Raw genomic sequence first — 21,362 nt, forward strand, 5'->3', positions numbered from 1 at the left:
TTGTGTGCAGGTGTGTCTCACTGAAATAAAGAAGGGACTGGTCCCAGCAGTACCAACTCACTCCCTTCTGTCCTTGTCCTCAATGTGCAGCAAAATGGGAACCTCAAGAGGGGAGGGGTAGGCACTGGGGCTGGTGTCCACAGGCATGGGTCCACCATTAACTTTTATCTAGGCTCCACAGCCCTACATCACCTGAGCTTTCTCTGGTTAAGCATTCTCATATGTAAACTTTTCTTTCAGACTTCAAAATACTTGTTTGGGTGGGCAGTAAGTCCTTCCAGGGGGTGAACGGCACAAGGTAAAAGGAGATCTGAGAGGGCATCAAAGGTGTGCCCGAGCAAGGCTGGCCTGGAGAAAGGATACAACATCAAGCACTCAGAAAAATCTCATTTTTGCTCACTTTGCTTTCATTTAACTTTTATTTGTAATAACTAGAGATTCTCAGGAAATTGTTTACCCACTGTACTCTGACTTTCCTAGTTCCTGTGACAAAGCATGTAGCAGAAGCCAGGTGAGGAAGGAAAGGTTTACCTTAGCTTATTGCTTGAAGGTGCAATCCATCTTGGCGGGAAGGCATAGACTCAGAAGTGAGGCAGTCAGTCACACTGCACCCTCAGTCAGGAAGCTGGAACAAATGCTGGTCCTTAGTGATCATTCTCATTTTCTTCAGTCTGGAACTCCAGCCCAAGGACTGATGTCACCCACATTCAGGGTGGGTCTTCCTCCTTAGTAAAAACTAGGGAAATGTCCTGACAGATATGCCTAAAGGTATGTAGAGTAGAGGTGACTCTAAACCCCACTGTGGTGACAATAGCGGTTCTCCATCATCACTTGCCTCTGCTAACTTGGCACATATATGTCACTTTTAATCAACAGTATTCCACCCCTCATCTCTAGATGCTCATGTTCATCTCACAGTGTGAAATGTCTTTAGTCTATCTCCAAAAGTTCCCAAATCTTCACAATTCCACAGTTCTTCAAAAGTGTAGAGATTCAAATTCTTAACAGGAGACTATTTTTTGAAAATTAAACCTTTTCAATACACGATGGCACAGAATAAATGTTCCCATTCCAAAAGGGATGAATGGGACATAGCAAGGAAAGAATGAGCCAAAGCAAGACCAGAATCCAGCAAGGGTAAATACAAACCTTGTAGCTCTGGCATCTGGGACCAGGTATCCGGCAGATTATGGAGATACCAATGAATGGCCTTGATAGCTGGCTCTCAGTTCTGCCACTTAGAGCATGTGTTAAGCAGCTGTCTTGAGCTAACCCCACGCCGTGCTCACAGCTTTCCTCAACAGGTGTTCATGGCACTATCATCTCAATTACAACTTAAGCTCTGCCCTTAGAGCTTCACGCAATAGCTTCTCAGGCCTCCTCGAAGGGGATTAAACCTGCTACACATGATGTGGCCTCAACTGCTTTCTAGAACCGTGGTGCAAATCCCCATGGCCCTGTAACTGTGCTCTTCAGCAGTCAAATGTCCCTAACCTCTCTAACAGCTGCCACTGCTTCCAATCCTGCTTTGACTGTAATGTTAAACTCCCTCTTTTGACAAACTGTACACTTGTCATATCTTTGCTCTGCATGAATGCTGCTCCCTCTCACTGTAGGCCTGCATGAAATTGATGAGCTACAGCCTGAATGCTGTCCTGCTGTTTCAATTATGTTTCTATTGCTGTGATAAGATACCACAACTAAAGCGATTTACAGAGGAGTTTTTTGGGGGCTCATAGTTGCAGAGTTAGAGTCATGACCATCATGGCAGAGTGCATGGTAGCAGGCAGGCACAATGCTAGGGCAGCAGCTGAAAGCTCATACACAGATCCACAAATAAGAAGAAGCAGAGAGACAGTACTGGGAATGGGGCAAGTCTTTTGAAACCTCAAAGCCCAGGCCCAGTGACACACCTCCTCTAACTAGGCCACACCTCCTAACCTTTCCTAATTCTATCAGCTAGGGACCTAGTACCCAAACATAAGATTACAGGAGCCAGTCTCATTCAAACCACCATCCCTGCCATGAGATTTCCTCTGCCAAACAGATCAGTCCATTACTTCTAAGTTCAGTCTCACTCAAATTCTGAGGATACAGGCAAAATAAATTCATATTCATTTCCAGAATAAAAAATGAATCACTTCTAGGCCATTTCATCATAAAGGCCTTGTTCCCCTCTGAAACTTCATGCGCTGGCTTCAACTGTCCATATATCTCTCAGCATTCCAGTCTTCCACCAGAATGGCCAGTTTCACTCTTCTTAGACCATTCTAGGGCTTCACTAGACTGCATCTGGAAAACTCATCCACATTCCTCTCACAAACCACTTGCAGAGGCCTAAAAACCACATGGCCAGGTTTGTAGCAACAAGTCTACTCCTGGGGCCAGTGTTATGTGTGGTTACATTTTCATTGCTATGACAAGGTACCTGCGAAGAATAAGTTTATTTTGGTTCATGGTTTGAGATTGCACTATGGTAGGAAAGGCATGGTGGTGGCAGGAGTTGGGAGGGCTGTATATATTTCCTATATGTCAAACTGGCAGTCACAAGTAATTACCCACAATTGTAGCATTTTTTAATATGTAGCATATATCACATAGAAAAGTAACACTGGTACCATGGAGGAAAGCTCACATCATCTCACCTGCTGTGGAAGCACCCAGCCCCCAACAGAAGAGTTCTTTGACAGAATGGGATTCACGAGAGAGGAACAGAGATCTGAAATGGACCAATGCTGGAGGGAGTGAGCAGGGAAGACAGCTCAGACTGATCCGAAGAACACAGTAGCTTCTTGCAGGAGGTGACCTGTAACTGGCCAGGAGATGAACCTTTTAAGACAATGAGGTGATAGAATGGAGAGGGAGGGGTATCCAGTATGGCTCAAGACAAAGGGAATAGATTGTGAGGAGGGTGAGAAGACAACCTGCTAGAAATAGAGCATAAGGAAACCAAGGAGTGTCAAAGTGAGGGACAAGGACTTGTTGAAAGTAGGTAAAGCTGAAGCCACATTCACTGCAGGAATTGTGCAGAGGGACTTCTGGATATAGAAGTTAGAAAAAGAAAATGTTGTGCACCTTGCTCTGTCCTTCATTGCAAGCTTTCAGCACTTGGGGCCAGCCACTACAGGATCTGCTCAGTCTTTACAGGTGCCAGCTTCCCTGTTTACAGTCAACCTGGCAGAGGCGGGGAGCAGGGACAGAAGGAAGGGGAGGGGTGGTTGCTGCCAGAAGCTGGGCAGTCTGCTCCAGCTCCAGCTGGAACTGAAATCTTGGAGTTAGCACCAGCCTTCACAGGCACTGAATCCCAGCTCTCCACACACCATGGCCGCGAAAGTAGACAACAAGTCTGGGGGATTCACTAGCAATAGCTGTGACCCTGTCACAGCTCGAGAGCATGTGCAGGCTGTGACCCGAAACTATATCACCCACCCTCGTGTCTGTGAGTATTCACACCCAGCTGGTGAGGGGAGTGGGTTGCTGGGAATCTGCTTTTGCCTTTGAAAAGGATGGCCAAGACTTGGGGAGCTCAGGAGCCTCTGGGTCCATTGGAGCCATGCAGTGGCACAGGCTGTGCATGGGCCACCTCTGCAGGTGGAGGGATGGAAATCCATTCAGGCTGAGGAGAGGGCTGAGTAGCAACTGTTATCGTCAGGATCCTATCTAACACCCAAGGTCCAGTGAGAGCTTGAGAGAGACAGAGTCAGTAGAGAGGGAGAGAGGGAACAAAAACATATGTGGGCATGTATGAGTGGGTAAATGGATCTGCAGTGACATATGTAGCAGTATCTTCAGTGGGCACTTGCCTTGAGGAATTCAGTAACCAGTGTGTTGTGCCTGAATCACCTCCTAGGGAAGAGAATCTGTATATAGAAGTGTGTACTAGAAGGGCATTCTCCACGGGGAGGGCAAAACATGCAACTGTGTGTGTGTGTGTGTAGGCTTGTACACTCAGGGTGGAGGTGTGGTATGTGTATGTGTGCTCTTGGATATAATGTGCATGTGTGTTCAAGGAGAGAGAACATGTTGGATTTATGCTTACATGATATATGAGAACACAGTTAACTGTGGTAATGTGTGTATACTGCTGGGGTAGGAACATGCACTTGTTCACACATGGTGTGCCTTTCTCATTTTGTCAGTGGGCAATACTGTACCTGATCTGTAAGGGTGAGCCAAGTCAATGCCAAAGCCACCCCCTATGTTCTTGTCCAAATCACTCTTCCTGGTCCTATAAAGTCTCAGGCAGCCCAGCTCACTGGAGTAAACCAGCCTGAGTGGCCCCAGTCAAGCAGAGCCTAAGGCTCCTAACAGGGGGTGATGGGTGATGGGAAGGAACTAGACACAGCCATCCTTCTTCACTTGAATCCAAAGCTACCCAGCCCCACAGGGCATCCAACAGCTGATATGGGACCAGCTAAGTCTGAGACCCACAGAGTGTGCACCAGCTAGGGAGGAAAGTGAAAAGGAGCAGACCCTGCCTCATGGACATACAGAATCTAGAGAAAACCTTCAGGCAAAGGCTTGAGTCACCATGACCCCAGAAATCAGTGGAGAGAGGGACCTTATTATGTCCAGGGTTTGGGCCATGTGATACCTTGCCCCTGCAGGCCCAACCACCTGTGGGCAAAGGAGAGCTGCCAGGTTGGGTGGGACAGGAGTCTGGACCTCCAGGCTCAGCTTTCCTTCTGGAATGTGGATTTGCAGGGATCTACAAGGATCTCCTGACACAGCCTTTGTGCAGCCTCCCCTCACCCCATCTTTCTTCCAGATAGTAGGGCTCAAGCTATAGCAACTCTCACCAGCTTCCTTCTGCTGGCAACTTATTTATTGTCAACACTCTGCAGGTTCTCCCCCCCTCACCCCCCACCCCCGTCTCTCTCTGCCATGATACCCTCACCTTACCACAGGCTGAGTTCTCCCAGGATATCCTAGGGCCTGGGCTAGCCCTCCAGGATGCCCTCCTAGCCTGGCTCAACCTAGTTCTCCATACCCCTCCATCCATCTTGGGTACCTAGGTGGAGTTTTTCCTGGGAGGCGTATCCAAGAGTAGGAGCCCCCCCCCCACCAGAGCTGTTGCCTCTCAGCCAAGACAGGTATGTTGCCCCCTCCCCCTGCCCTCCTCCTCCAGCCAGGTCCTTTCTTTGAAACTCCAGGTACTAGCTCTGGCTGAAGAAGTAGAGAGGGAGCCTAGGAGATGGGTCAGCCCAGAAGTCAGGTGCCTCTTGTAGCCTTGCATAGAGGCAGTCAGCCATCCCAGGGAGTAGCTGGTGCTGGAAGGGAAGGGTAACTTAATGCTGGGCTGAGGGACTGGACTTTAGTGCTGGGAATATCCACCTTGGGAAGCTGGGCCCTCCTTCAGTAGAGGTAGTGCAGCTTTATGGGATCACTGGGTAGATGTGGAGCATTGCATGTGGGGGTGTGCACAGCTTGTGCAAAGGTGCAAAAGGACAAGTGACAGCCTGGCTGGAGGGATGGAACCTTGGCAGTTCATTCATCCAGGGTTTGAGAGCCAAAGGGGAGGAAGTTACAGTAGAGTTCTAACAAGTAGGTTTTGATTCCAAGACCCCCATCTTCCAGTGGTAATCCCTCCCCCCCCCAGCTGGGATGGGGGTGGAGGAACAGGACCTGCAGCCCTAGGCTTACCCCCACCCTGGCCTGTAGCCTGCTGGGGGAGGGAGGATTGGACACTGCAGGTGTGGCTGGTCAGTCTCTAATTAGGACCTTGGAGGAGTCCTGCTGAGCCTTTGACCAGGAAAGCTTTGAGGAGGTGGGGGTAGGAGCTCTCTTCCACACTGCAACTCCAATGCTATTCCAGTGTCGTCAGAGACAATGGGAAGGGATAGGCGGGGGGGGGGGGGGGGGGGATGTCTGTAAGTCTGGAGAAAGCCCATTGAGGGAATGCTCTGAGGTCAGTGTGCCAGCACTCTCCCAGCAGCTCATCAACATGTCTTTCTTCAGGGTCAAGTGGGACTTCCCTGGGTGGAAAGTGCCTTAATCCTGTGCCCAGAACTGGCTGAACTCCTCCACTTTAGTTTACCTCTTCATGCAAGGGACACAGTCAGGGTTCCTTCCCACCAGCTAAGGATATTTTTGATTCTCAGTTTCCCTTTGCCTGTGTCCTAACTGGACAACTAAAGGTGGGTATGCTGGCACACACCTATAAGGCAGGAGGATTGCCATGAGTTTGAGGTCAGTCTGGTATATAAGAGTGAGTTCTAAGGAAGGCTGCACTGTAGAGTGCAACCTCTCTCTCTCTCTCTCTCTCTCTCTCTCTCTGTCTCTGTCTCTCTCTCTCTGTCTCTGTCTCTCTCTCTCTCTCTCTCTCTCTCTCTCTCTCTCACACACACACACACACACACACACACACACACACACAAAATCCAAAACCAATCCAATAAAACCAGATGGCTCTGAGAAAAGTTCTAGTCCCTCAGGGTGCCAGTCTGTGGTCCTGAGGATTTCAGGGGAAGGCTGAAGGGCTTGCTGAATAGAAAAGGATACTCAGTAGTTTTCTACTGCCCACAATGCAGAGAGCTGTGCCTTCCTCCAGCCACTCTGAAATTCCTGCCTTGAGCTAGCAGGTGGATCCTGCAGTCTGGAAAGAAGGTTGGGTTGCTGTGGAGATTCAGAGACCTCACAGTGGCCATCATGTAGTCCGGCCTGAGGGAAGCTAAAATCTCCCAACCTGACTCCCTGAGGGCCAGGTAGGCCACCCAGCATTGCCCCCCCCCACTTCATATCAGTTAGGATGCCCAGCATTGTCCCAGCCTCCAATCCCTAACCTCCATCTCCAGGTACCCTCTCTCCATGTGGAATTGCTGGACCTCAGGGCTAACAGAGATTTCACAGGACAAACTGTGAAGTCATGAAGTCTGGGAGCAGGCTGTCAAAGAAGAAAGCAGAAAGGCCTGTCTCCCAAGGTTGGAAAATCTGAAGCCTTTGGGCTCTGTGAATCTCTTCTCTCCTGAGACAAGCCACTTACTCAGAGCCATACACCCTGTAGTCTCTTGACCCCAAACTCACTACTGTCTTCCTGCAACTATGGATCTAGCAAAATGCCAGCTCTCTCCAGGTTTGGAAACACTCACCTGCCAGTCCAAAAGTTTCCCCACCCTGGTAGGTGCTGGTCCTGGCCCTGCCTCAATGCTGGTTTCACCAGCTCCACTCTACAGCATCCTCACAGGGTAAATACCATCAGTGTTTGTCATGCCCCCCCAACCCCTACACTCAGTACTATATATATTCTTTCCCATCTTTTCCTCTGTGATTCTCAGCAGTCAGGAGCTGGAGGTGTGGTCCTTGTGCTGGGCATCAAGACTCCCATTTGGTTTTGGGCTAAAGTGGGGATACCTGATGTGAGACATATGGGAGTAATGAACTGATAGATCCACTTAGTGCCTTCCAGAACTCAGCAAGCCCTATGTGTGGAGTATCCAGCTTGTGTTGAGCATGGCAGAGACCATCCTTGACAGCTGGAAGCCAGCCTAGAAGAATCCTAGTCACCTCCCTCCTCTCCCTAAAGCACTAAGCAGCTAGCAATCAGGAGCTCTCTGAACTCTGCCATGGGCACTTTCCTCAACTCCCTGGGGCTGGCTTAACTCAGGGTTCCCTGATTTGAGAATGCTTCTTCCCTCAGCATCCATGCTGGTCCCTGGCCCATCCCACCCTTCACTTCTTCTGCCTACTGGCTTTGCACCTACCTCACCTGCCCATCTTGCCCATCCATCTGCCTTTCATCTCATTAGTCCATTCTGGTCTTTTCCACCTTAACATACCTGTAGTTTCTCATAGTTTCAGCAATGCTGTGCTCTTTCTGATCCTTCTTTTTCACATTAGGCTCTCTACATTTGAGCTGTCATATATTTGTCTTGCCTAGTGGCAGCTGGATGGCATTCAACAGTTAGAATTTAAGGAAAGGAAAGGAGGAATGGGGGGGGTGGGTTCCCAGGGAACAGGGAATAAGAGGGAAGAAACAGCCTGAGCTGATCTGTGAGAAGCCCTTCAGTGGGGGTCACTGTGGATTTCTTCCAAGGATGCTAGACATGGAAGAAGAAGGGGAGGAAAAGACAGCTAGGGGAATGTGCCCAATGATGTAGTATAGTAGCCCTCTTGTGAGGGTGGGTTCAGGGGCAGGAAGAGCCATTGAGCATGAGTGGTAGGACTGACCTGAGGGACAAATGCATGGTGGGGAGCTGACCCTACCCCAGGAGGGACTTCTCCTGGATCCTGCCTCAGATAAATGTGGACCTCCTTCAGGGGCAGAGGAAAGAAAGCAGGTAAATGATACAGGGACAGTAGATAGCTCTGGTAGGGAATGGGGTGTCCTACTCTGGTAGTTCTGGTTCAGTTTTGAGTTTTACAGATACCTGACAAAGACCAACAGAAGAATGGCCTTGTGCATCTGATCTTTCTCGTGCATGTGCTGTGAAACAGCTTAAATGACTGGGAAGGCATGGATAGGGACACTGGCTTCCTCTGGGACGTGTTATGCTATGGGCCATTTTGAGGCTCAGGGTAGACCCTTCCCAAGTGGTGCCACAGGCATACCAGTGACTCTTAGCCAAGCTTTCCTCAGTCCCAGGCCCATTGTGCCCACCTCCCCTGAGCTCTGTGGCCAGTGAGTGTCCCAGGATCCAGTTCCAAATTACTTGTCTCCACTATATTACTGGTGGCTCCACAGAATCCCTGACAGAGACCAGCTATGGCACTCCATTGTCACAGTCAAGGGACCACAGCTTCCTCAGAGCCCCTGAGCTAACCCCAGAAGGACTAAAGGTAGACTTCTTGGCTATCAGTCCTTTAGTCCTTTGATTTTACCCTGGATGTGTGTGTGTGTGTGTGTGTGTGTGTGTGTGTGTGTGTGTGTGTGTTGTGGTGTATGTGGTATGAGTATCTGTGTGTGTGTGTGTGTGATATGTGTGTGTATGTGGTATGTGTGGTGTGTGTGTGTGGGTGTGTGTGTATGTGTGGTATGAGTGTGTGTGTGTGGTTTGTGGTGTGTGTGTGTGTGTGTGTGTGTGTGTTTCTTCCTGGTATCACCCTTTTCTCCCCAACAGGATGCTGGCAGGACCTGACCAGGGCTTGGTGGAGGGAGCAGAGGGCTGCAGCATCCCTCATCCCACAGGGCTCATCAGTGCAGGGTGAAGGGAGAGTAATGAGTGTCTGGGGGTGGGCCAAGGAGGCCACAGCTATGCCCCCAGATGCCTTTGGAAAATTCAAGTGGAGTTGAGAAGAGGGAGTAGGTGAGGTTGGGGTTGAGGCCAGAGGGGAAGCACATGGGGTGGATAGCTCAGTGGGCCTGGGCAGGACTCTGAGGAGGCCTCTGCCCTCATGCCCTCCTCCAGCATCCTGCAGGTGTCGACACAGTGGGGGTCTGTGGCAGGGGCTTGACCCTTACAGCAATGGTGGCTGGTGCTGTCACAGCTAATGACCCTGATGGCCCAGGCTGAGGAGGAGGTGGGGGTGCATGAATGGCAGAAGACAGAATACTTCTCTCTGTGTGTGTGTGTGTGTGTGTGTGTGTGTGTGTATGTGTGTGTGTGTCTCAGTGAATGTGTGTTTATCTCTCATGTGTGTGTCTGTGTTTCTCAGTGAATTGTGTATCAGTAAGTATGTGTGTGTCTCAGTGAATGACTATGTCTCTCTCTCTCTTTCTCTCTCTCTCTCTCTCTGTGTGTGTGTATGCATGCACATGCATATATTTTCCTTGGAGACAGAACACTTATCGGTAGCCCCTCACCCACTCCTCCCCTTGCCAGCCTACAGGACTGTGTGCAGCGTCAATGGGCCTCTGGTGGTGCTGGACCAGGTCAAGGTAAGACCCTTCAGTCTCCTTTCAAGCCTCTAGGCCATATCCAGGGTTTCTCTTAAGCTGACCATACAGAGGCCTTGTTTTGTTCTTTTTAACTCTGTCACCTCTCAAGACTCCTGCAATTTATTCTTCACACTTTGTGAAAAGCTATAAAAAAAAAAAAATCACCAGTACTCAAGGCCTGAAGCTGGGGTCTTGGGACTGGGGTGAGTACTGGCCCTGGAAATCCTAATTTACCTACACTGGCCCACCATCATCAGCCAGTCTCCCCTCTTCCTTCTCTTTCCCTGCCTGATTTTGTTGAGTGGGTTTATTTCCTTATTTCTTTTAGGCCAAACTTAGCATTCTCTGACCTGGAATTTTCCTCTTCAGGCTGACAGCGCTTCCTCTCCAGTGAGAGGACAAACACTGAGGATGATGGTTTCAGAGACTCAGGCTCACAGGGAACAGAGTGAGAAGGAAAGAACCAGACTTTTGTTATAGATTCCCTGGTGTCCCGCTGTCTCTCTCTCTGCTCTCGGGCGCCCTCTTGTGGCTGAGACCCCAACCGGTTGGACTTCCGCATCTGTCACGGAGGATTCGGATTGGGGAGTGCCTCTCCTAGAGCAACCCCACCCGTCGGGGACTAAAGAGCCCTCAGAAAAGGGGACACTTTCGTGTCTTTCTTTTCACCAGTACAAACAAAACCGCCATTAATGGCCATCATCGCTGCAAATCTGAGCAGGGAAGCCCTGGGGGAGTGGCCCACCTTAGTCACTAGTCCAAACAGCACTTTCCCTAAACTCTAAGGTGTGTGGCCATCAGGGGACAGAATAACAGCCACAACTATGATAACGTGCAGCACCATAACATGCCACCAAATGCTATTACATTTTAATAACAAAAATAGTACACCGGGCGGTAGTGGCACAGGTCTTTAATCCCAACACTTGGGAAGCAGAAACAAGTGGATCTCTGTGAGTTCGAAGCCAGCCTGATCTACAGAGTGAGTTCCAGGACAGGCTCCAAAGCTACAGAGAAACCCTGTCGAAAAAAAGAAACAAAACAAAACAAAACAAACAAACAAACAAACAAACAAAAAAACATGCTCCTTGTACCCAGAGAAACAAAAGAAAGTTAACCATCTGTCCCTTTGTCTCCAGCCCTGTGGGACAGCTGCTTTCTGTGCTCATATTGAGGTAAACAGCACATGTGCAGAGACACACATGTACTGGAAGGTGATATAGCAGGTTGTGTTTCTGAGTCTACTAATATATGTGGTGCTTAATCTTCAATGTCAGCTGCATTAGATTTTAGAATCACCTAGGAGACCGCTAGTGTGTCTGAGGACATTTCCAGGGAGGTTTAATTAGGAACGGAAGACTTGCCCAGAATATAAATGGCACCATCCCACAAGGGATCCCAGGCTGAATAAAAAAGGAAAAAAGGGAGATTGCATGCTGAGCTCCAGAAGTCATCTCTCCTTGTGACCTCAAGCTCTGTCCCAAGTCTTTCCCTCTGTGGTGGACATCCTCTCAGACCCAAAACCAAGACAAAGCCTTATTAAAGTTGTTTTTGTCACAGCAATGATTCAGCAATATCATTCTGTTTACGGGCGCTGCTGTTACAGATAGTTCATTAATACACACCATTTTATACTAATTCCCTCATGCTATATGAGAGTTACAAAGGTAGAACTGTGTGTTTGAAAGATAACTGTATTTAAAGATAGATATGGGCAGAAGGTGTGTCTCAGGAGCAGAGTGAGTGCTTAGGAGGCTTACTGCCTTGAGTCTATCATCAGCACCACAAATAAATAAATACATAGATATTGGTATCAGGACAAGGGCACTTGCTCTGAAAGGTGCAGAGATTGGACCCCCAGAGTGGTCTGTGGGAGGACCCACCATCTCATCCCTGTAGATGGAGTATGTTCTCATCTGGGATGTTGCTGTAAGCAAGAACCTTACTGACTGAGCCATCTCCCAGCCCCCTTTCTCTCTGTTCTTCTTCTTTCTCTTCTGTATTTTGTGTTTTTTTTGGGGGGGGGGACAGTATCACTTCTAGCCCAGGCTGGACATCATTATGTCTGAAGTCTGAAGGATAACCTTGAACTTGGAGCAATTGCCTCAGTTTAAGTGCTGGTTTTCTCTGGTTTCATGTTTCTTACTTTTAAACAGTGGTTTTGTTGGGTTTTGTCTGTAACCATAGAAAGGTATTGTTTTAAAGCTGTCCCCCACCCCCAGACAGGGTTTCTTTGTGTAGCCTTGGCTGTTCTGGAACTTGCTTTATAGACCCAGCTGGCCTTGAACTCACAGAGATTCATCTACTTCTGCTTCTCTAGTGCTGGGATTAAAGGCATGTGCCACTAATGCCCAGCTTTTATTTTTATTTAGGTGTATATGTCTGTATACATTACTGCCATGTGTGTTCAGGTGCCATCAGAGGTCAACTGGAGTTAGAGAATATTGTGAACTTTTAACTGCTGAGCCATCACCAGGCCTCCATAGACAATTTTTAAACTTTCTCCTCTTATTTTTGGGATACTGATTTATTAACCTCTTAATCCATTAACCAAATAAACTCCACTGGCAGGCTCCCTATTAGAGTAACCTTGTGTTCCTGAAATCAGTACTGGGCATTTGTCTTCATTTAAGTTTGTTTTCTGGTTGGTTTATTTGTTTTGTTTTCCCCTTAGGTCTGGATTTGTGACTTGGTCTTTTTATATATAGCTGAACTCAGGTTCAATGAGGATTTTGGGCTCTCTGTTCATTAGCAGGCAGCCTACAATTTGCCAAAAAAAGGTTTTATTTTGGTGTGAATGTCACTTGCCTAAAACAAATTAAACTCAGTACCTCCTCATCCCCCCCCCCCCAACTTTTGAAGAGATTAAGCAAATTTCAAATTATTTGTTTTTGCTTTTTAGAATTTACTGGCACAACACTATGTGGCTGATGCTTTAAACTATTTAATAACTTTAAAGTTACAAAATCTTACTCCACAAGTTTAAAAGGAATAAAAATGATCTGTGTGAAATGATTTGATGTGGTAATTAGCATAATTTAATATCCAGTAATGTTAACACTACTCATTTATTTATATAAGTTTATCTTTACCAGTAAAACATGAAATAAACTTGTGATCTGACTGAGTTGAATAAAGGCACATGGAAAAATAACTGTGAAAAGGTTAAAAATAAAGTACAGATCAGCCAAAGTGATATGTCTTTAATCCCAGCACTTAGGAGACAGAGAAGGGCAGATCTCTGTGAGTTCAGCCTGGTCTACAAAGTAAGTTACAGGACAGCCAGAGATCTTGTCTCAAAAGAAAAAAAAAAAAAAGATCATTCTTTCTATTAATTTTAATTAGTTTTGGTTTGAGTTGTATTCTCCTAAGTCTTAATTCCTTTCTTTTAAGTTCTTATATATATATTTCTTTTACTGTTGTTGGAATATGATTAGTCAAGATTGCTGTACGTTCTTTTTCCAATAGCTATTTTTCTCTTTATTTATTGTATTTATTTTCTTTAAAAGATTTATTTTATTTTTATTTATGTGTGTGTGTGTGTATGTGTGTGTGTGTGTGTGTGTGTGTGTGTGTGTGTGTGTGTGTGTACACATGAGTGCAGTGCCCACTGAGACCAGAAAACAGTGTCAGAACCTCTACTACTGGATCCTCTAGCCCTGTTTTCTTTTCTTTCTCTCTGTCTGTTTTTCTTCCTATCTGTCTTTCTCTCTGTCTGTCTTTCTTTTTTCTCTCTGACTAATGCTTCTGTGAGCATTCACATACAAGATTTTATGAGGATATATATGTGTGTTTAGTTTATTTTTTAGGTGTATATCTAAGAGTAAAACTGCTTAGGTTAAATAGTAACTCTATTCTAACCTTTTGAGGAGCTGCATGTTACTTAGTATAAACCAAGTGCATTGGTTTATATTCAGTAAAAACTGTTCTAATTTTTTTTTTTTTGCAAGTCCTAGCATGGCTTTTGATTTTTATTTTCTTGTTGACCAAGGAGAATGACCATGAACATGTTGCTATCTGCCTACTGGCCATATCTGCATCTTTAGAGAAATGCCTGTTCAAATGCTTTAATAAAATCCTTTTCATCATAGGAGACCTTTATATATTTTGTTTATTAACCTGATTTTTGTTTAAATTCCTAACCATTACACAGATGTCAACCCAAGCTCCTTAGTTAGGAATAGACTGTCACTGGTTCATGGTGACACCTGGAAAACAGGGAGTCTTTCTTCTGGTGACAAGCATGTTCCTCCTTATTGTTGAGGATACCTGGGTAGTCACAATGGCCACTTTGTTCTACTGATCCCACCCCCACACCACCTCCCCCCATCTGCCACTGTACTAACAGCTTGCCTGTATGGCTCCCATCCTGGTCACAGCAGCCTTGTTGTGTGGGGCTTATTCTTAGCACCCTTGTTTTAAAGAGGAGAAAACTAAGGCTCATGTGTTAATGACTTAAGGGCTGGGTAAGCAGTATAAATAATTAGATGGCTGCCACAAACTTGCACTAGGAAGGAGATTTTGGTAGAACTGATTAAAATCCCAGTTCTCTACAGGGTGCACCCTCCCAACAAAAACCCCTTCCCCATATCAGGGCACAAGAAGACAGTAGCTTGAGACCAGAAGATGAAGTGGGAAGTGGCATGGGCTTTTTACCCTGGGTGGCTCTTCTCCCTAACAGTTTGCCCAGTATGCTGAGATTGTCAACTTTACCCTCCCGGATGGGACTCAGAGGAGTGGCCAAGTGCTTGAAGTGTCTGGGACCAAAGCCATTGTTCAGGTAAGTGTGCCAGTGGGAAGAGTGAGCTTCCTATTCTCAATTATAAGCCTGGGAGGGAAGGATGGCCTGTTTCCCAGAGAATGCCTTGCTCAGAGCTGTGCCTCAGAGTGCCCACAGTGGGAGGTCCCATCCTTTCCAGCTATCCCCTCAGAGCAAGATCCCTAACTCACAGGTATTTGAAGGGACCTCAGGGATCGATTCCCAGAAGACCACCTGTGAATTCACAGGGGATATCCTTCGGACTCCTGTGTCAGAGGACATGCTGGGTGAGAGTGGAGCAGCAGGGTGGGTGCTCCTCTGTCTTTCCTTCCTGGATTCTCTAACCAGGCCCTTCACTGCTTGTATACATGTGTTTCCTATGTGCTCTCTGAAGCCAGAGGTTATATTTTTCTCCCTCTAGCTCCCATCTGTAGTCCAGGATCCAATATAGAATGTACTCAATAAGGACGGAATGAGGTTAAGTCATTACAGGTGCAGCTGGAAGCCACCTGCTCAGAGCCATGCTGAAAGGGATGATGAAGCCCTTTCTTACCCTCCTGATCCTCTGATTAGCATGATCAACCTGGACCCAGGGTGACTCCAAGATGCCTTGCCTGTGAAAATTCTCTGAAGAGGAAGAAGACACTCCATCCTTTACAGGGACAGTCATGGAAGTTGGTCATCTGTGACGGCAGGGGATTGGGGAGGCAGGAAGCACAGCATGATGGGATTCTGGAGGAGGAGTATGTGGAGAAGGTGACCATGCTGAAGCTGGGAGCCCTGACACCTTCCTGAACCCCTTGTCCCTCTCAGGTCGGATTTTCAATGGCTCTGGAAAACCCATTGACAAAGGGCCTGTTGTCATGGCAGAGGAATTTCTGGACATCAATGGTGAGAGAGTGAAGCTATGCATGGCTTTGTGGTTACAGTCCCAGCACCTTCCCACCGCTGCAACCTACCCTTGGAAGTCCTGCACAGACTAGGCCAAGCAGTGCTAGCCCTACAGCTGGCCAGATGAACAGACAGATCAGCAAAGGCTTCTGTCCCCAGATCTACCATAGAACCCCAAACTGCCCCCTAACACTCCATTCTATCACTGCACAGCACCTCCAGCCATCCCCTGTGGTCTTTTTCAGTTCTCTATGCTCTGTTCTGGGAGCTGGGGTGGGGGAGGCTCACAGCAGAGAGAGATCCCTTCCCAGGACCACAGCTATTCTTCAGCAGCCCTTTCTGACTCTCCAGCCCATCAGTTTTTCAAGGCAGTAATGGAGGCCTGTGGAGCTCCCTCATTTGACCAAGGCCGCACAGGAAAGTAGTGGCAAAGCACATGTCTGTTCACACATAGTCTTTGAGCCACCCTCTGGTCCTCTGCATATCACTCAGGTGCCTAGATGCTGAGGGGGCCTGCCTAGTTAAGGTGCACTAAGGCAATGCTACCTAAGATAGCATGGAGCCAATTCAAGCAAAAGGAAATTTCATTTTTAAATTGCATCTTGTATTCACAAGAGCCATGGGTGCCTGGGCGACAATGTGCACACAGTCCCGTTGTTGTGGAAGGGGCTGTTGAACAGGCTGGTTGGCAGAGAGAGACAGTGATGGTGGGTAGTGCATGGAAGGGCTGGAGCCTGAACCCGACTTCATGATCACCCCTCCCAGGCCAGCCCATCAATCCCCATGACCGCATCTACCCGGAGGAGATGATCCAGACGGGAATCTCTCCCATTGATGTCATGAACAGCATTGCCCGTGGCCAGAAGATCCCCATCTTCTCTGCAGCTGGGCTCCCCCACAACGAGGTAAGGGATATATAACCAAGGATTAGGGACAAGCAGAGGCCTGGTCTTCCAGGCTAGCACCGAGCACTTTTTTGCCAAGCAAAGAGTAGGTAGGAATGACCAGCATCCACCCTGGCTGGTGTTTTCTGGTAGTTCAGGGTTAGGGTTGCATAAGAGACCCCCCAACACACACACACTCACCCATTGCCTCTGGAAAGGGCGGCATGCTGTCCCAAGTGAATGGAGTGCTCATTGGCTTCAGACTGCAGTGTAGAAGCCCTTCTCAGCTGAGCCACAGCCTGTGTTAAGCAATTCTTGTGTCAGTGTTTGCCTGATTGCCACCACTAGACAAAAAACATGTGGTCCTCTCAGAGCCACTAGTATGACATGGTTTCCAGATATCCCTTACTCACCACTCCTGACTGTACCAACTCTCTTTCAAGAGTCTCCCTCCCAACACATCTTGGTTTGGGACAGAAGGCTCTCACAGCCACACACATCTTAGTCCTGTAGGCTGTGGGAGGTATAGGCTCTGAAACCCTCAGCTGTCATAAGCTAAAGTGCCCAAATTCACACATACTACTGCTTTTGGGGGATACTGCCCTACTCCTTGTGACAGGTGCCTTCAACTCCTTAGTAGCCAAAAGAACAGACCATCCCCAACCCTGAGAAAAACTGTGGGATCCAGAGAAGTACCTCACTCTTCTGGGCTTGGACTCTCCCCACCCAAAGTTTTTAACCATCTATCTGACCCTGACTGCCTTCCTCCTGGCCCACCCTGTCTCAGATTGCTGCCCAGATCTGTCGCCAAGCTGGGCTGGTGAAGAAATCCAAGGCTGTGCTGGACTACCATGAGGACAACTTTGCCATTGTCTTCGCAGCCATGGGGGTAAGGGGAGCTGGAGGCAACTTCTGGAAACCACGAGAAATAGTCTTGCCTGTCCTGGCTCTAGCACAGCCTGTTCTGTTGGGGAACACTGAGTTCTGTACCCTGAGAAGCCCCTAAAGTTCAGGACAGTCTGGAGGTATGACCAGAGGGGGCACGGATGGACTCAGTGACCAGGTTAGAGTGACCCTTGAGCATCCCAAGGCCACAGCAGCTATAAGATGGGCCTTACTTGGCCTGGAGTAGGATCACATGGAACCTACAGAGACAAGATATCTTCTGATACCAAGGGTCCTCAGAGGGTTCAATTGGTGGCTGAGGAGCTGGTTGGGAAGTAGTTGGCCAAGGGAGGGACAAGAAGAATCTGGAGGTTATAAAGGCTGAGTTTTGTGGGGGACCTGATAAGTCCTTCCTGAACACTTTGGCCACCTCAATGGCTATTCACCTATATAACCAGTGACTGTTAAACTGGTCAGTCCCCAAGTTTTGCTGAGAAAAGCTGGTCATGCCTAAACTCCACTTTTGGCCACATGGTCTGCCTATACCTCCCTGGTTATGTGTCTAGGTGAACATGCCTATAGTTATTTGGCTATGTGTCTAGGTGAACATGGAAACAGCCAGGTTCTTCAAGTCAGATTTCGAGCAGAATGGAACCATGGGAAACGTCTGCCTCTTCCTGAACTTGGCCAATGATCCTACGTGAGTGACTGCATTTGGGGCCTTCCCCATCCCTAGACCTGGGGTACTAGGGTTCAGGGCATCCCAGAACTATAGTCATGGGCTAGAGCTATGAGAATAACTCTTGTTTGTACAAACAGGGAAACTGAGGCCCTGGGCATGCTAGGAAGCCAGACCAGGACCCCTCCTGCCCCTATGTTTTCCTCATAGCTGTGTCAGAGCAGCTGTCTTAGCCAGGGAATCTCACCCCTGCTTGTCACCTCCACAAGCTCATCACTGGAGAGACCATGGTCTGGGCGCTTATTTAGAAAATGCTCTATTTTGAAAGTTTTGAAGGTGGGAGCTTAAATCGGTGTTCAGGATGAAATTTAAAATGTAGTCAGTTATCCTGGGTATTAAGGACTCCTCCAAACTAAATGACAGAATTCTGGAGGCTGGCATGGCATTGCTAATGGAGGTCCCACAGGCCCAGAGCCAAGAACTGAAAGTGGCTGTGAAAGGAAGCATGCTTCTAAGAACTTCAAGCAGGAAAGAGACCTTTTTTGGCATCAGTATTACTAGGAAGTGCCCACTCTTGAGAACCACTGTCTTAGCCAGGAGCTCTGAGCTGGGCTCATCTGTTCCCCTGCCATCATGTACATAGTATCTGCCCAGCCAACCTTACACTCTGTTCTGGGGCTTCATGGAGTCTGGGCCTGGGCCTCCAGGCCCCTGAGCCCTGTCATGCTTGGCTTCCAGGATTGAGAGGATCATCACCCCTCGTCTGGCACTGACCACAGCTGAATTCCTTGCCTACCAGTGTGAAAAGCATGTGTTGGTTATACTGACTGACATGAGCTCCTATGCAGAGGCTTTGCGGGAGGTATACAGGCTGTCAGATACAAACCACCCCCTCCCTGTTTCTCCCTTGGCTTCACATCCACCCTGATAAACAAAATAATTCCCTCATCTAGGCCTGCTCCTCTCAGAGAGTCTCAGGGTTCAAACATAGCCTGTGTACTTCTCTTCTGTTCCCTCAGTCCAGCCTCCTAATCTCCCTTCCCTTCCTGAGTCTGGCCTTTTGCAGCCTGCTGTTGTGGATATTGCAGGTTTCAGCTGCCAGAGAGGAAGTACCAGGGCGCCGTGGCTTCCCTGGATATATGTACACAGACTTAGCCACCATCTATGAGCGAGCTGGCCGTGTGGAGGGCCGGGGTGGCTCCATCACGCAGATCCCCATTCTCACCATGCCCAATGACGGTAGCATCTGGCAGCCCCTGCCCTCCATAATCCACCTTCCCTTTCTACCAGCCATCACTCCCATGCTGAAAGCAGAACTCATGTGTCCCCAGGTAAATAAGAACCCCACCCACACACACTGAGAACAAGGTATTTGCTTGCAGATATCACTCACCCCATCCCAGACTTGACTGGCTTCATCACAGAGGGACAACTTTATGTGGACAGACAGCTACACAACCGGCAGGTACTGTTCCCTCCCCATAGCTGCCTCTTTTCTCTCCACATCTGCCCCTTTGCATCACTCCTATGCAAGAAGGAGGACAGGCCTGTCCAAAGTTATACCATCAGATGCTAGGCACTGGGGGAGCCTTGCTTCATAGCTAGCCACAGGCTACCACACTTAGCCTAAGGACCTTGAGAAAATGATCCTAATATCTGGGTCCATGTCTATGTATTACCAATGCACTGGGGGGGGGGTGTACATTAGCATATATGAAGCATATGGAAAGCACTAAATATGAAGTATCTCTCTTCTACTTACAGTTAGTAGCTTTGGTGACACTCAATAGGAATGACAGGGCTGGGGCTATATAATTCATTTGGTTAAGTGCCTGTCCAACAGAGCTGGAGAGATGAATCAGTGGTTAAGAGCACTGGCTGCTGTTCCAGAGGACCTGAGTTCAATTCCCAGCAACCACATGGTAGCTCACAACCATCTATAATAAGATCTGGTGCCCTCTTCTGCCAATGCAGGCATACTCATTAAATAAATAAACAAACAAATAATAAATAAATAAATAAGAGCCTGCCCAGCATGTAGAAAGCCCTGGGTTCCATTCCCAGCACTACATAATCTAGGCAACAACACAGCAATCCTAGTGCTAGGAAGGTGGAGGCAGGAAGTCAGAATTTCAAGGTCATCCTTAGTTACAAAGCACCTTTGACCAGAAAAAAAAAATGAGATAGCACATGGTAGTTTAGGCCGTGAATAAATACCTCAGACGTCCTCTCACAGCAAAGCAAAAAAAAAAAAAAAAAAAAAAAAAAAAAAGCACCTTTGAGTCCAGATAGCCTGGGCTACAAGACACTCTGTCTCAAAACATGCACACACACACACACACACACACACACACACACACACACACACACACACAATTAAGTTTCAACTAGCTTGTACAAATAATCAGATGTTTTGAAATAGTGTTTCATTAACTAATTTCACCTCATTGCCCCTAACTTCAGCTTCCTTCCTGCATGTACTCACCTGTATAGACAACCCTCACTCTCTTCCACGTGGTAACCAAGATCTAGAATCTATGGGGAATAAGGCAGGTAGAATGTAGTCTCTCACCTTTAGGAGGAGCAGGGGCAGGGAAATGAATGGAGAGCATGAGTCCTGCCACCTGCTACTCTCTTCTGCTCCCCAGGTCTATCCTCCCATCAACGTGCTCCCTTCCTTGTCACGGCTGATGAAGTCGGCCATAGGTGAAGGCATGACCAGAAAGGACCACGGAGACGTCTCCAACCAGCTGGTAAGGAGGGGGGGGGCAGTGGACACGATAAGCCCGATTTAGAAGCTGGAGTTCTGAAATCCACCTAGACAAAACCTATCTGGGCAAAGCTTGTGCCCAGCCAGGGGAGCCCAGCCTGCAGGGGTGGTGAGCCCACGATGCCCTTCCGTAGTATGCCTGCTACGCCATCGGAAAGGACGTGCAGGCCATGAAAGCGGTGGTGGGGGAGGAGGCACTTACCTCGGAGGACCTGCTCTACCTGGAGTTTCTGCAGAAGTTCGAGAAGAACTTCATCACCCAAGGTAGGGCACAGCGTGGGGCGGCCCGGGACCGGGACCTGGACCCCCTGGTCCTCTCTTTCTGGACCTTCATGATTCTGAGTGGTCCCCAGGTCCCTACGAGAACCGCACCGTGTTCGAGTCGCTGGACCTGAGCTGGAAACTGCTGCGCATCTTCCCCAAAGAGATGCTGAAGCGCATCCCGCAGAGCGTGACGGACGAGTTCTACTCCCGCCAGGGGGCGCAGCAGGACCCGGCATCCGACACGGCGCTCTAGGGCGAGAAGGCTGCAGCTTATGGTCCAGCCCTTGTCTTTTGCCCTTCCTTGACAGGAGTATGTTTTGGCGAGGGTGGGGGCTCTTTTTAGGGGCATGCTGAGAATGAAGCGGGAGGGGAGCGGAGATCCAGACTACTAAGCAGGTACTCTACTACTGAACTCC

General features: G+C 48.3%; 1 protein-coding gene across 1 annotated transcript; it reads left to right on the plus strand.

Moving 5' to 3' along the window:
• The first annotated feature begins 3,296 nt into the window (after window positions 1-3,296).
• Atp6v1b1 (ATPase H+ transporting V1 subunit B1) lies at window positions 3,297-21,199 on the plus strand. The gene is made up of 14 exons (XM_051175019.1): window positions 3,297-3,439; window positions 9,759-9,814; window positions 14,496-14,594; window positions 14,767-14,860; window positions 15,387-15,464; window positions 16,230-16,369; window positions 17,136-17,237; window positions 17,836-17,933; window positions 18,651-18,774; window positions 19,001-19,151; window positions 19,295-19,377; window positions 20,561-20,665; window positions 20,817-20,946; window positions 21,036-21,199. Exons 1-14 carry the CDS (start codon window positions 3,322-3,324, stop codon window positions 21,197-21,199), a joined length of 1,542 nt encoding a protein of 513 aa, XP_051030976.1. The 5' UTR covers window positions 3,297-3,321.
• The last annotated feature ends 163 nt before the right edge of the window (window positions 21,200-21,362 follow it).

The sequence above is a fragment of the Phodopus roborovskii genome, unplaced genomic scaffold (genome assembly GCF_943737965.1).
Source record: "Phodopus roborovskii unplaced genomic scaffold, PHOROB, whole genome shotgun sequence".
Classification (NCBI taxonomy): domain Eukaryota; kingdom Metazoa; phylum Chordata; class Mammalia; order Rodentia; family Cricetidae; genus Phodopus; species Phodopus roborovskii.